Source organism: Setaria italica, chromosome III, assembly GCF_000263155.2.
Source record: "Setaria italica strain Yugu1 chromosome III, Setaria_italica_v2.0, whole genome shotgun sequence".
Taxonomy (NCBI): domain Eukaryota; kingdom Viridiplantae; phylum Streptophyta; class Magnoliopsida; order Poales; family Poaceae; genus Setaria; species Setaria italica.
The window spans coordinates 7,629,904-7,645,110 of NC_028452.1; the positions used below are offsets into that span (position 1 = coordinate 7,629,904).

At 47.6% G+C, this 15,207-nt stretch overlaps 3 protein-coding genes across 7 annotated transcripts; 1 reads left to right on the top strand and 2 right to left on the bottom strand.

Annotated features, from left to right (window-relative positions):
• Positions 1-1,761, top strand: LOC101759857. The gene is made up of 3 exons (XM_022825203.1): positions 1-585; positions 685-1,040; positions 1,269-1,761. Exons 1-2 carry the CDS (start codon positions 1-3, stop codon positions 1,024-1,026), a joined length of 927 nt encoding a protein of 308 aa, XP_022680938.1. The 3' UTR covers positions 1,027-1,040; positions 1,269-1,761.
• Positions 1,762-2,948: 1,187 nt separating this feature from the next.
• Positions 2,949-6,943, bottom strand: LOC101762539 (thioredoxin-like 2, chloroplastic). 2 transcript variants are annotated; one of them, XM_004960866.3, is made up of 4 exons: positions 6,527-6,933; positions 5,527-5,718; positions 3,740-3,904; positions 2,949-3,459 (listed from the first exon to the last, which is right to left on the bottom strand). In XM_004960866.3, the coding sequence occupies exons 1-4, from the start codon at positions 6,713-6,715 to the stop codon at positions 3,322-3,324; spliced, it is 684 nt and encodes a 227-aa protein (XP_004960923.1). In that variant the 5' UTR covers positions 6,716-6,933; the 3' UTR covers positions 2,949-3,321. The 2 variants fall into 2 exon arrangements, with proteins under 2 accessions (XP_004960923.1, XP_022681166.1); XM_022825431.1 differs by lacking the exon at positions 2,949-3,459 and adding an exon at positions 3,466-3,630 and having other exon boundaries at positions 6,527-6,943.
• Positions 6,944-9,857: 2,914 nt separating this feature from the next.
• LOC101762945 lies at positions 9,858-12,215 on the bottom strand. 4 transcript variants are annotated; one of them, XM_004960868.3, is made up of 3 exons: positions 11,958-12,215; positions 11,770-11,865; positions 9,858-11,483 (listed from the first exon to the last, which is right to left on the bottom strand). In XM_004960868.3, exons 1-3 carry the CDS (start codon positions 12,079-12,081, stop codon positions 10,228-10,230), a joined length of 1,476 nt encoding a protein of 491 aa, XP_004960925.1. In that variant the 5' UTR covers positions 12,082-12,215; the 3' UTR covers positions 9,858-10,227. The 4 variants fall into 4 exon arrangements, with proteins under 4 accessions (XP_004960925.1, XP_004960924.1, XP_022680623.1 ...); XM_004960867.3 differs by having other exon boundaries at positions 9,858-11,486; XM_022824888.1 differs by having other exon boundaries at positions 11,977-12,115.
• Between the last annotated feature and the right edge of the window lie 2,992 nt (positions 12,216-15,207).

The following is a 15,207-nucleotide window of genomic DNA, read 5'->3' on the forward strand; positions in this document are numbered from 1 at the left end:
ATGGAGGAGCACGGACGACACGCCGAGGCGCCGTCGTCGGCGTTCCGCTCGTTCTCCGGGAGTCCCGACGAGGCCTCGTCGCTCATGCCGGGGAGCAGCACCATCTCTCGCCGCCACACGCCGGAGGTCTCCTCCCTGAAGGACATACCGCTCTCCCCAGTCACCTTCGGCGACCACCACCACTATGGCCACAGCTACGGCAACCTTGACGACACGATCCAGAATATGGAACAATTCAGGTGCCAAGAATCTCATCAGGAACACGCGCAGCGCAAGAACAGCCATTGCGGCGGCGCCGGCGCGTTCATGCCGTACAGCCGCCACCTCACCACGAAGAAGCAGCCCAAGCCGCCGGGCTCCGGCGGGCAGAGGGCGATCAAGGCGTCCATGTCAGCCTTGGCACGGATGCACATGGTCAGGCTTGCCCAATGGCGGCACTGCCGCCAGATGGAGATGGCAGTTGCGCCGCCCGCTCGAAGCAACAACTGCAGCCAGCTGCAGCACGTATTGTCGGAGCGCAAGCGGCGCGAGAAGCTCAACGACAGCTTCAAGGCCCTCACGACAGTGCTGCCCCCTTCACCCAAGGTACTTAAGCACTCAGATCAATTCATCATCTTCCCCGTTCATCAACTAGCTGATCAAACCATTTCTGAAAGAAACGGTTGCATTGTTTTGACATGGCAGAAAGATAAGGCATCAATACTGATCAGAGCAAGGGACTACTTGAACACCCTCAAGTCTAGAGTGTCTGAGCTGGAGGAGAGGAACAGAATGCTAGTAGAATTGCAGCGCCACTGCAACAATGGAGTTGATCGAGACTTTGTTTCCGGTGAAGAGATTGAAGTCAATATTGATAGAGCAACAACAGAGGAAATATCACAAGAACTTCACCTGAAGATAGTGGTAAGGTCAGGGTGCAATTCCATGGATGCTGTAGTTGGTATACTTGAGTGCCTTAAGGAGATAGGGGACGTCAGGATTACAGCCATGGACACGGGCAACAGAGCCAGTGAGCCACCACCTTAACGTTACAAATTAAGGTATAGATATACTTTTCATGCATGATTTATGAATAAAACGGAGCTAAAAATAAACACACCATGCATGATTTATGAGTAAATTATGTTTACGCTAATGTAGTGATAGATTTGACATGCTTTTGAGTTAATTTTGTGCTACTTATATTAAAAACGAATTGAGCATTATTTAACAAGGCATATTATTTCTGAAAGACAATAGATGTGATCTCTCTGATATTAATACTGCAGACTAGCAGATGTGATGATAATTTCCTGAAGGAATCTGTTATCAAGAGTGTCAAGGGTGTGATGCAGTCAAGGATAGAGACATCCTAAGCTTCTTTGATCCTTCGGTTGAAATGGGTATCAGGTTGAATTTTGTGGTTTTTAAGAAGACCAAAATATGGACATGTTCAAGGAGATTGAGTTGCTACCATTGATTCTTGAGCTGAATGTGGAGGTCAATGGAGTAACGAAGAAAAAACTTGTGAGGATCTTCAATTTTGAATGGTATCCTGACGAGACTCTACTGGTAACAGTACAGTCACTTTACATAAGAGACCTGTAAGAAAAAAATATGAACATGCAAAAGAATTATGCATGGATGTAAAGAAAATTGAAAATGACCTTGTTGTCTGTGAAGACTTATGACAACGTTAACGAGTAGATCCCACTGAGCAATCTGAAGAGTTTGAAAATATAAGTACATTACAGCAATGAATGATCACTTGGAAGATTCTATGTTCCTCTCTGACTAGCATGCCATCTTATCCTACATCACTATCGAATATGACGAAGATGCTGAACACTGTGTTCATTCAAATAATAATGGCATTCTAGAAGGTGCATACATAAGACATGAAGAGTATAAACTATTGGGGGTGTGTCATATGGTGAACCATTTAATTCGGATTATTTACCAAATTTTCAATGTTTTTTTTCAGAGCTACATGCGCAATATGAAGCTTTTTTTTAGAAAAAAATGAAGCAACTCACATGTGGACTTTTGAATACCGAGTACAAATAATCTAACTATATTTGAATTAAACAGTAAACCCACTGGAAATTCACACGTGAAACTAGTTTTCTTCATTTCTCAAATAAATTAGGTACAACAACAAATACTTTGCATCATAGAGTACATATTAATAACATGAAAAAAAATATATAGCTCAATAACAAATATATGCTAAAGTCAATGAAAATAAAAAGAAGCAAAATACCTTTTAGAGAAAAAGAAAGAAACTCAGCGTTGGAAATCAGGACGTTTTCCGATCCTATACGTGGTTTCATTTGCATCAGGTAAAAAGAACATTTTCAGTGATGAGGTATGTTATTTTCACCGTTATTTAGGCATACTACTTTCATTGCCGTATACCCGTATCTTGGCATCCAACTATCCAAGTATATGAACCCACATGTCAGCCAATAATTAGAAAACGATTCGGCGTAGGTCAATTTTAACAGGCACTGCACCGATCAACATTAAAGCCGATGATTAATTCAAAGCAAATTTTCCTAGCAGCTTCGCTCAGTTGACATTGGTGGCCTAGATGAATCCATGACTTGTGCCACAAATATGACTGAACCATTCATGGCAATGGCAGTAGCAGCACCAGGGGGTCGTAGCGGTGTATTCATTTCTGATTCTATCGGCCGCACTCATGGCTTACATGCATGTACCTAGCGGCTACAGCAGCCGGTTCATGCTAGACTGTGTAACAGTAGGTCATCAATGGCTCACGGAAACTAGCACCCAGCCGTCTCCTGAGGGAGTTGATAATGACATGTGAATCAGCATCATCAGACGACTAACGGGATCAGCAGATTCCAGGTCCCTTGGAGAAGTCGCTAGGGTATTATCTTCAGTTCAGGCAAGCCATTGCTGTTTGCCTTTGGCCAAGAACTTGATGTCATGTGAATGTGATAGACTGATAGCACTCAAACCAGAAGAACATTCAGGAATACAGTAAAGTACAATATGTTAAGGGTGGAGACATGCCCAAAAGCAATGAATTGGCTACAGAAAACAGCCCGCATTGGCGCTTAATTCTTCGTGGCATCTTCCCCTAAAATGATGTACAACTCTATGGTTCTTCTGTCCAAGAAAGGGAAAAGTTTCGCATGCTATAATACACATTTTCCCTTTCAAGAGTGCGAAACAATAATCCATACAACATCTGATTCGTGAACCGGGGAATCCAAAGATTCTCCTGAGCTGATTAGGGTAAGAACAATAGTGGGGGTAAATGAGCAGGACGATATAGAAGTGATGGATGGTGGGGAACCCATGTTGTAGAATCTACCGTGGGCTAGCTTCCGCAGGTTTCTCCTGTTGGCTCGCACTATCCAACAAATCAACATACCCAACGCCAACGGGTGGGCCAATGCTGCAACGAGCAGTGTTGTGAATTGCAATGGCATCCTTCAGCTTTTGAAACTGCAAATGTAATATGGGGTTAGGTGTAAACATCCACACAAGTAATACAATCAGAATGATTTCCAACTAAACTGTTGCAATGTGGAGAGGGCTTGTTCAGAAATTCGAAATAAAGTGCAGTTCATGTTCTTGCACAGCTTTCGAGATGGAAAAGATCGTAGGGGATTGTATCTACTAAATCACAAAACATGAAAAGTCACATTAACAAAAGCCACCGAAATGTGTGAGGAAACCTCTTATCTCAAACAATATCATGCAGCAACAGGTGAGGTGCTCATACCTTAGCTAAGGAACAGGAGAAAGCCTCCAGTAGCCCATCAGCTCCACGGTAAAAATGGAAGAAAGGAAGGACTTTGACATTCAGTCGTTTGCACATAGGTTTGTTTTCATCAAAATTTACTTTTAGAAACAATATATCAGGATTCTCCAAAGCTGACCGGCAGAGCTGGTTTGATTGCAAGAGCATCAAAATTAGAACAGATTTGATAAAGTATAAAAACTACAAGATGATCAGATGGCATTGTAAATGAATATACACTGTTAGAATAACAAGTAGGTAAAGAAAAAAACATTCAAGAAATTAAAACATCTCCAATATCGATTTACTAAAAGTGCACAAATATATAGCACGATCAAACACTGTAAGTGGCTATCACTTGGTGTATGTTCTTTGCTAACAATGTGGTACTAGCTGATGGGAATCGGACAGGGTTGATAGGAGACTGGAGTTGTGGAGACAAACTTTGGAGCTGAAGGTTTTTAGCCATATAATCAAAGGCATCCTGACAGGGTGGATGGAATGGCATGAAGCCTCTGGCATCCTCTGCGACAAACAAGGTGCAGAAGCTAAAGGGTGAGTTCTAAGACAGCAACCGGACCTGTGATGTGATACGGCGCAAAATGCTGCCCTACCAAACAGTGGCATGTGTATTAGTAGCAGAGATACACATGGGATATACCCAAAGAACAATCTTTGGGAGGGCACTTGGAAATCAGCAATCTGTGTGCCCAAAACACGACCTAAGGTATGGACTATGGATCACCTTTTGCTATTATTGTTACTACTGCACTACTGCTACCTCTTTTTTTATGCACTTCCTGAGGCTCTTGCTGGGTTTCATCTCAAGCCTACATCAACTGACTTGAGAATAAAAGGCTTTGTTGTTGTTGTTGTAAACACTGTCAGTTGTTAGTAATCCTCCAAACTCCAAAGGCATCTAATCAACTCAGAGTTACAGCCATAGACTACAAAAGTACAGAATTCTCGAGTGCAAAGTAGTTAGGTGCTGAAGAGTTGATAGCCAGACCATAGGTCAATGCAGAGGTCAAACCAGTTGCATGGACACAAATCCACAGTACACCTAATTAGGTTAGATGGCCAATGATGATGTGCTGGAAATAGGGGTTGTAGCAAAGACAAAAGGTCTTAAATATCTTTCAGTTCCATTGGATTTTTCAGGCAGCTTCTCAAGTGTTAATTCCTTCATAAAACTTGAGAGAGCATATTAAATGTCCAGTGTTGTCCAAAAAATAAATGGCTCCAATCTCCACGGGATGATGGGACCATGCAAACTTCTGACAATTAGTGCTTTCCTAATCTTATCACACCAAATTAATGCTTTCACATGCTTTAAACGAGCTACATTATTTTAAAAATAATATTTAACTGTGTACTCCCTCCGTTCCTGTTTATAAGGCGTGGTGTGACATGGCACGGTCTCCTAAAATAGACTTTGACCATTTATTTATCTTATATTATATTGTTTATGGTTATAAACTTATAGTCATTGGAGAGTACATTTGATTACAAATCCAACCATGTCAAATTTACATTACAAAATAAAAAAAATGTTGGCTAAATTATTGGTCAAAGATTGGAAACTTTGAATCTTGATATGTGTGTGCGCCTTATAAACAGGAACGGAGGGAGTACATCCTAAATGAGATGAGCAGTGTAACGGCTTAAAGTCAGAATTAACTATGTGAGGAACACATTAGGAATAAGAAATACTTTCAGGCAAGACAAATTAAACATCCAGTAGTTACATTCACGATTAATGACATTACCCTTGGAAAGAGTGCCCGGCATGAACCACACCAGGTTCCGTAGAACTCAACAATAACAAGCCTGTCTCCAGCATCTCTCAGTGCATCTAAGAACTCCACTGTGGAGTGGATGTCAATCATGTTTGGCCCAACATTTTTCTCCCACCATTGTGGTTGCTCACCGGCGCCACTCTCTGGGTCTGCTGCATAAACCTGGAATAGCCAACATGACAAAACCATCAAACACCCTGCAACATAAACCAAGACAACATCCCTCATGGCTAAACACAGCAGGCAAGCCTTTTTTAAGAAATATACAGGTTCAACCAAGCAATAATTGCACAATGCAAATAAAATATAGCACAATTGACAACTTGAAAATCTGAATAATCACACACATCTTGCTGGACTACTTAGACAAACTGTGGCGAGGGAAAAAACAAAAAAGGCATCACATAATGCACTGGTTAAAACCAAAATCAAGCAAGCACCAATTCACCATGGAATTCGCATAGTACAAGGCTTGTAATTAGGCACTGCTACACATTTCCATTTCACATACCATAGCATTAGAAACATAGTAAATTCAGACCTAAACACCAGGCACTCCAAATCCAAAACAAAGACAACGAGCAGGTGTAATTTGACAATTTAGTGAATTTGCCTCATGAACAAGTTCTCAATGAGCACCGAAACCTTGATGGAACAGAACAAGCCGTGAAATTCACCTAGGATTTTGCTCGTTCATTCTAAATGGCACAGAGTCGCATGATGCACCAAAGTCGATGCATGTATACCCTCTAATCCAGAGCCGAAATTCAAAGCACTTCAGCAACCACGAGCCTCGCAACCAACCAATAAATCTAAAACGAAGCAACCGCCCTCCGCATCGTTAGCACAGGAAGTCGCCCCCAACCACAGCGCGAGGAAAAACCCGCCGAGAAACCCTAAGGAGCGCCACAGCTCCACAGGGCCGACGAGCAACCAGGCCAGTTCCTGCTGAAACGAGAGGGGCGCGCACCTTGTGCCGAGCGAGCCGGCGGGGCCGCGGGTGCGGGTGAGCGGCCGCCAGGCGCGCCCGCCGCGGCGAGCCGGGCGACGAGAGCGCCCAGCGAGACGGCGCGGACGAGGAGGCGGACGACGAGGAGGCGGGGGCGGCGGAGGACGGCGGGGTGAGGAAGCGGCGCGGGAGGAGGAGAGCGTCGGCCATCGGGGGGTGGTGCCCCGCTCCGGGCCCCCGCTAGACCGCCGCCGCTCTATGCGCCGGCGCCGGGGGAAATCCGGGTGCGGGGAGGGCGCGGGGAGGCGGTGCCGCGTGAGCGATCACCGGAGAAGCTAGCGGTGAGGCGTCAGCGCTGGCCTGGCCGCTGCTGCGCTCCCCGCTGCTTTGTCGAGGGCGGGCGGGGAGGGTGTGGTGGAGATGGGGCTTGGCTGACGGATGGCGTCGCCGTGGATGGGGATTTTTTTTTCCCCGAATCAAACGGTAGGTACAGACGCAACGCTTACTCACAATGACACGCACGCACTCACTTCTACGAACACAAACAATCCTACGCCTACTACCGCATCGCCTACCGGTTAAATTTTGAAATAAATTCAAAAAAAATACAAGTACCAACGATGATAAGTTGAGAATTTAAACCCTAGTGCTAAGTTGAAAACTTCAACTTTTAAATTTTGATGAGCAGATTGCACTGTAGAAAATCTGTACGTCCGGTTCATGTGGACGTAGATGGAGAGATATGGAAATAATTATTAACTAGTGTTAGGTTGGGCTATTCCATCCTTCATCATGCCACGAAACTTCTTTGCTTAAAATATGCGGTGACCACCTCTGTTATCTAACAATACGGAGCACCACCGTTTGACAATGACAACTAGTAGCAGCTTTGGAGCTGTTGAAACACAAAAGTTGCAAACATTGTACTACTCTTACACAAATTCATCTTCAACGCAAACGGGTTAAGCGAACACGAGCGCGTCTTGCGCCACAAACCCATAGTACTCTGTGGACCGGGTCTCATACAAATTCAGCTTCTTCAGCTTTGAGGAAATGCTGGATTTTTCACTAACAGTGAAGCTTGATGTAATCTTTCTTATTGGTTGTGAGCAACTTATTTGGAGAATGTAGAATGTACAAGCTGGAGAAGAATCTGCGAAGATTCTCATCCGAGCAAGCTATTTCATCACCATTGGACCACAAAATGCTTCCCGTCGTGGCGTCGTCCAGTCCCCAGGCTAGGAAGAAGATCAGAACAAGGATTTCATGGAAACTGCAATAAAACACAATTGCACCAGATTTGGTAAACGAGATAAAGCCTTGAAGGCTTCCTCAAATCAGAATTTCAATAATCAATTGCATGCTTTGCTACTAGAAACTTTCTTATTTTTCATCTGAGTGAAAACCATACTCCGAGGTTAAGTTCACCTTCGATATCCCTGCTGTTTGGAACTGCCTGGTTAAGATATCCATGGATTGATTTTTTTTTTGGTTATGAACAGATATTGACGTGGGAGAAAATGAAGAGGGTGTCACGAACTAGCTTTGAGGTTGCTCCACGTTACTCATGAACAAACAAAACCGTTCCCATGAAAATAAAGAGTAAACATTTTTTTATATAGTTACCATAGATTATAGATTTTGTTACGAGTGAAATGCACCACGGGCCCTTAAACTTGTCGCCCTGTGCCAAATAGGTACATCAACTCTAAAAACACATTTTTTGGATCCCAAACTTGCTAATCGTGCCAAATAGGTTCAAATCTACTCTAAGACGCATCTCTCTCCTCTAATCCCTCTCCTCATCCCTAATAACGCTGACGTGGACCTCCCTTCCTCCCATTCTCTCTCTCTTTCTCTCTCTCCTCCCCACCGGCCTCTGCTCGCTCCCCGCGCGCGGCTACCGATGCTCCCTCTCCCGCGCCGCCGGCCACCCTAGCGCGGCCCCTCCGCGCTGCCCCTCCCCACCGCGGCTCCACCCTGCCGATCCTCACTGCGCCGCCACCTTCCTCCCCATCTGGCGGCGCCGGCGGAGCTCCGCGACAAGCCCTGCTTCGTCCGCCCCTGCGACCTCCCCAACTCCGGCTCCGGCGTGGGGCTTAGCACATGAGAAGCACCGGGCACCAGCGAGCAGATGTAGTTGTCGGAGAGGCAATGGCAGAGGCAACGGGAACGGCTATGGCAATGGCAGTGGCAACGACAACGGCAGGGGGAACCTAAAGCCATGGGAGTGCTCATCCAAGCAACAAGGGCGCCTGCCCCTGCTACAACAACTGGAAGACCAAGGAAGGAGGGCCCAAGTGCCCCTAGATCAGGATGAGATCATTCAGATCCCAGCCGGCATTGCTACTCGCAGCTGGCTGGCTTACTGACCCGCAGCAGGAGCATGAGTATCAGGAAGGAGAGCGAGCAGATGTAGCATCAGGAGCTCATCGGCACCGACCAGGGAGCCATTGGAGTAGGACCCGCGGTGCCGGTTGGCGAGCTTGAAGGCCTGCATCGCGGCGTGGAGGAGGCGGCAACGTCAGAGCCAGGGGTGTCCTTGGTGACGGCTTAGACGCTGCGCGGGGTGTCCCTTGCGTTCAGGCCATGAGCGCCCCTGCCGCCATCCGTCCACCAGCATATGAAGCCCGAGCTGCGGTCCGGCCGGCGCAGGGGACAACGGCAGCCAGCGCAGGTGAGACTGCCTCCTCTTCACCGGCCATCGCGTCCCCTCCTTCGGCGTCGCATCGGACAAGGAGGCCACCGCGTCCCTCGCCGGCGGGGCGAACGAAGCAGGGGCACATCGCCGACCGGCGCCGCCAGATGGGGAGGAAGGTGGCGGCGCGACAAGGACCGGCGGGGTGGAACCGCGGCGGGGAGGGGCATCACGGAGGGGTGGCACTAGGGAGGCCGACGCCACGTGTGGAGGCCTAGGGGCGCTAGAGGGCGACGGCGAAGGGAGCTCCTCTTCGGCCTCGCGCAGGTGGCAGTGGCTAGGGGAGGCAGAGGGAGGGGCAGGGAGAGAGCAGAGGGCAGAGGGCGGTGGGGAGGAGAGAGAGAAAGAGAAAGAGAGAGAGAATGGGAGGGAGGAAGGTCCACGTCAGCGTTATTAGGGATGAGGAGAGGGATTAGAGGAGAGAGATGCATCTTAGAGTAGATTTGGACCTATTTAGCACGATTAGCAAGTTTGGGGACCCAAAAATATGTTTTCAGAGTTGATGTACTTATTTGGCATAGCGCGACAAGTTTAAGGGTCCGTGGTGCATTTCACTCTTTTGTTATTCTATGTGCTACCGACTGCAAGTGTGGCGGCAGGACAGTCGTCAAAATCAAAATGAAGGTAGGCGGCGAATTAAATATCGTTGCCATGTTTCAAGGAAGATTTGTTGCTGAGCTGAATATTGAATACCGTATTCTGCTGTCTGCATCTCGTATTCTGCTGTTCGTACACTCAACTACGATACCCGTGCAATCCCCTCCATTCTGATTCTGAGAACCCATCCTATTCACTACATTCTGTAGAGTTATGCTGCAATGAACACCAGCAGAATGCATCCTACAATGCATTTGTACAGACAAAGAACTCAGCCTTGTGTTAAAGGCAAAGGAACAGAACAAATGAAAAGATTACCACCACGTACCAGCACCATCAACCCCTACCTATCTACTCGCATGTTAACACAACTTGGTGGTCTTGGCAGCTTTTTCAACCACGATCAATCAGCTGCGCTGCGCAAAACCTAGTCGCTCTGTCCATGGGGCAGCAGCTTCAGCGCCTCCATGAACGTATTCTTGAGCCTGCCCAAGTGAGGCTTCACGTTCTGCTTGTCCAGATACACCGTCTTGAGCGCGTTCCATCCCTGCTTGTGGATGGAGTTGGGGTCCTTGAGCACCGGGTCATCCTTGGGGTACTGCTCGCTCAGGCTCGTCTCGTCCAGCTGGATCATGTACTCCAGGTAATGGATCTGCATGTCCGCCGACGGCTCCTTGAACGTGCCGCGCGCGAGCCACTCCAGCCCGCCGTAGGGCACCACCTGGATGAGCACGGCGCCCGCGGGGAGGAACACCATGTTGGTGAGGCCGGCGCCGTGCGCGCCCACCATCACGTCCGCCGAGTTCACCAGCCGCGCGAACTTGGACACGTCCGTGCTCACGTCCGGGTCGCCCACGCGCACGTCGAACCCCAGGCTCATGGCCATGTCCGCCATGGCGCGCTCGTTCAGGAACCGGCGCGAGCTCCGGCGCGAGATGATCAGCAGCCGGGGCCGGCGCCGGATGTCCCACCGGTCGCTGCTGGGCGTGGCCGTCGCGCGCTCCAGCCCGAACGCGCCGCGCAGCATCGCGCGGAACTCCACCATGGAGGAGGATCCCGGCGTCCTGGACGCGTCAATGCCGAGCTCCTTGTGGAACGTCGGCCCGACCACCACGCTCGGGTAGCACCGGACCTCATCATCGTTGTCGATGTCGACGACCTCGTGCTTGCTCAGCTGCTGGAAGATCTGCAGGTACTTGTTGGTCCACCACGACTTGAAGCTGCTCACCAGGAACTGCACCTCCCCGGCGTAGCGGTGCGCGGTGATGAACGCCGGGATGAGCACGTCCGTGTAGTCGTGGAACAGGTTGCCCGTGAAGCCGCCGGTGGAGAGCACGAACGCGGTGGCCGAGCTGTTGATCGTGCATTGCGGCGCGTCGCCGGGGAGGGGCCGGAGCGCCCATTCCTTGACGTGGGAAAGCGCGAACGCGTCGTGCTTCCGGCAGTACGGCTTCACCTTCCACTCCTGCTCCAGCGGGCCGACGTGGATGGTCTGGATGCGCCCCTGCACGCGGACGTCGCCGGCGGCCTCGCAAGTGTCCGAGCGGCGGCTCGACTCGTAGCACACCGGCTTGCTCAGACTGAGATGCTCGTCCCCAGCGGCAAGGGCTGTGCTGCTTACGCTGCCAACGCCGCCCCCGCTGCTGCCTGAGTTATCGGTGGGCTTGGGCTGAGTCTCCTCCTCTGCTGCAGATCAAAAGTCAGCTCGAATTGATCAGATCTGCTTAGTTTTAATAGCTTAGCTGGACACCTACGCATTCTTGTCGCCAAATTTCAATCACAAATTTCAAGCAAGTGCCGATAAATCTTGAGATCAAACTGTATATATAGCAGTAACGGGAAAGGATTTTGCAGCAATCTCACGAGTTAATGAGCAAATTTGCTCGATATTCGGACAGGGTGTTGCCTACTCCAACCTCCGTACATGCTAAATTCAGATAAAAATGCGGAAGAAACAACTAGGAATTACCAGCTGAAGCTGCAGTCTCATCAAGGGTCTCCATCTTGATGCTCTCTTTCCTCATTTCCTGCTGCTCCTCTGCTTTGATGGCCTCCCCTGTTTTGCCTGCGTCGCCCACGAATCACCACCCAAGAAACGAGAATCTGATAAACGCCATGCCAAAATCTCACAAATTAAGGAAACACAAAGGTGATTACCAATCGGGGAGAACCTGACCCTGATGAGGGACAGCAGCAGGAGGGATCCCAGCATGAAGGCTATGAGTGCCACGTTCCCCAGCCTCCTCCCCTCCCCCCTCGACAGGTTCCGGTTGGACTTCATGGCCTCCCTCAGCTCACCCTGCCCTGCCTTCCCCTCTATCTCTGTACCTCTCTCCTGAGCTTTCGTGCCTCGAGGTGCTTGTCTTCACCCGGAAGGTTCTCAAGGTTCTCTGTACCGCCAGCAAATGGAGGAGGTGTGCGGCAGCACTAGCGTTGTTGTTGAACGGGGCAAGCACTAGTTGGTTGTTGTTGACCGGGGCAAAGGGGTTGAAATGGTAGTGTGGTTGACCGGGCGTGGCGACAAGCACCGCTCAACACGGTCGCCAAAAAAATCAGAATGAAAGGCAGCCGGCAAGCTAAAGGTCCCGTTTGGCGTGGTTTCTAGCTCGCGAAAAAAATTCTAGTCGATCCGGAAAAGCAGTTTTTATAGCTATGGCTTATCTTGTAGAAAAATATTTGGCAAAACAGTTTCTTCTAATTTTTTAGAATGTATAGAAGAAGTCAATTGTCCATTGTACCCTTGCATATGTGTATTGCTTGGAGATATGAGCTTTATGTGTTGCCTCTATTAATAAATGTTGTGTGAAATAAAAACATAATAAATATAAAATATAGGTAAGCTAATAATTAGGTGCTCGTTACAAAGTGTTGTTAATAAAATAATACATTCAGGGATACACATAGCATCTAACCATACAGACAACAATACAATATCACGATAATCTAGAAAGAAATATTGCCCTTCAATATCATCACGGAATCTATCCATGCTTGGATCATTAGAATGTCGAGTTGAATTATCTGAAGCACTCCGAGGAGGAGGATGTGCTGCATATCTCTTAGGTATAACAGGCACATAATCAGGATTCCCATCGCACTTCCGAAAATGTTTATCTAGTGCATGATTCTCACAAATATAGTTACGAAGATACATAGTAGCTGCAACAATCATCATTTGCTTTTCCAAAGGGTAACTCGGCATTTTGAGAAGGATTCCCCATTTCATTTTCCACACACCAAAACTACGCTCTACCACATTACGAATACTCGAGTGCAAATGGTTAAAAAGCTCTTGCTCACCACTTGGAGCGGGACCCCTTTGCCAATCAGGTACATGGTATCTTTCACCCTTGTATGGCGCCAAGTATCCAAACCAATTTGGGTATTGACAACATAATATTTCCCTGGACACATGTACAAAGACAAATAAGGAAGTAATTACAAGATGTACTAATGTTTGTACTAATGTTAGCGTTCTACATAGAAATAGGTTAACATACCTACAGAAGGGTGGGGAATGTGTCATGATCATGTTCCAATGCACGAAAGAGCACACTAGTGTCATGCATAGAGCCAGGCTGCCCTATAGAAGCATATGTAAATCGCATATCAAAGTCAACAGTAGCAAGAACATTCTGGGTTCCTTTGCCAGTTCGACCAATGTATCTAATAAGATCATGCTAAGATGGTGCGGCTGAAATGTGAGTACCATCTTATGCTCCAATGCAATCCTTAAAATGTGGCATCATCCTGCGATCTCCAGTAATTCTAGTGTGTATTGTAGATAAATTAGGATCAATTGGCCGTATGTAATCCTCACACATAGCCACCACACAAGTCAGGACCTCATCAAATTTTATGCTTATTGTCTCCCCTGAACGCTTGAATACACCATGTAGACCACTATTAGACCAACCATAACCACACACAACTAGAAAGATGGCAAGTGATTCCATAGAGTTCATATGAGGGATGACTTGAGGCCATAAGTACTCACTAATAGATCATGCGGGCTGTAAAAGAGAGATGCAGTTATCCTAAACATCTTATGACTTTGACCTGGAGTGTTGGAGTGTTCAGTTTTTCCAAAGTCCAACCATATCCACTTTGACCTAGTATAGCAGTTTCATGGTTGTCATGATATGTCATAAAGTATTTCCCTGCAACAACAGCAATTGCAAAAAGGTTGTTCTGCATAGACCGAATCAACTCAATAGTCTTTGAAGCCCACTCATCAACATCAGAAGAACCACTGTGATTTAAACAGGACACATGAATAAGCAACAGCCAATACCATGAATAATAGAAATAACAAGACAACAAACTAGCACAAATTATTGGAACTCATACAAACTAGCACAAATTATTAGAAGTTATACACGAACAAATGTACTACAAAGGTTTATGCAAATTAAAAGGATACAAGGGTTCATGCAAATTCGAACTGTTCTACTTAGGCACATCATTTCCAGTCATCCACTCATACTCCCTCCTTGAAATAGACTCACAAGATGCGGTCGTTCTCTTATTCATCTCCACAATTTTTTCCATCTGTTCCTGAAACCATTGACTAGCAGCGGTCTTTGGTTTCCTTCCCCTTGTGTTCTCAGTCACTCTGCCTCTCTTTCCTCTCACACTTGTATGTGTCACTTCTTCTACCTCACTATCATCATCATCATCGGGTGCATCATCATCATCAACAACAGGGACCGGTGAATCCTCATGAGCTAGGTTTGCTTTAGATGGCCGTACACCACTAGAAGCACACCAATGATCATCACCAATGTTGCGAAGATGAAAAGAGGAGCCATAGCCTTCTCCCGCCTTGCTTGACATGCTTGCCGGCTTCGTGTCGACTCCGGCGTGGTTGTCGGCCTTGTTGCGATGGTGGACGAAGGAGTTTGTTGATGACGGTCATGGAGGCGTCGGCTGGTTGATGCAAGCCCCAGTCTTGTGGGCGTTCGATGGATGAAGGGGCTGGGGCTCCTTGTTCCCTCTCTTGGCGGCACCTCCAGTGGATGGGAAAAGATTTCCTTTTCCTTACGTGAAGGAGCAGGCCTGGTCGATGGATAAAAAGGAAAGATCCCATGGCATGAAGGGGTAGGGCTTTATATAGGCAGGAGCTAGGGCAGGTAACTTCCTCCGGACTCCATCAAGGCGCCTCCAGGAGTTTGTTTGATGTAGCAAAATATCTGCTAGTCAGTTTCATTTGCTTGCCATCCAAGTTGATCGTACGCGTATATGTGTAGCTGCTTGTATTTCTCCCGGCCGTTCGTGGCACGAGCTTTCTAGACTCGTCTATCTGGGCCGTACCAGTCGTCTTGTAGGCCCGGCTCTAGTCTCAATTGTGTACGTAAACGCCTAGGATAATACTGTAGCAATTGTACTGGTTCCATGTGTGTACATG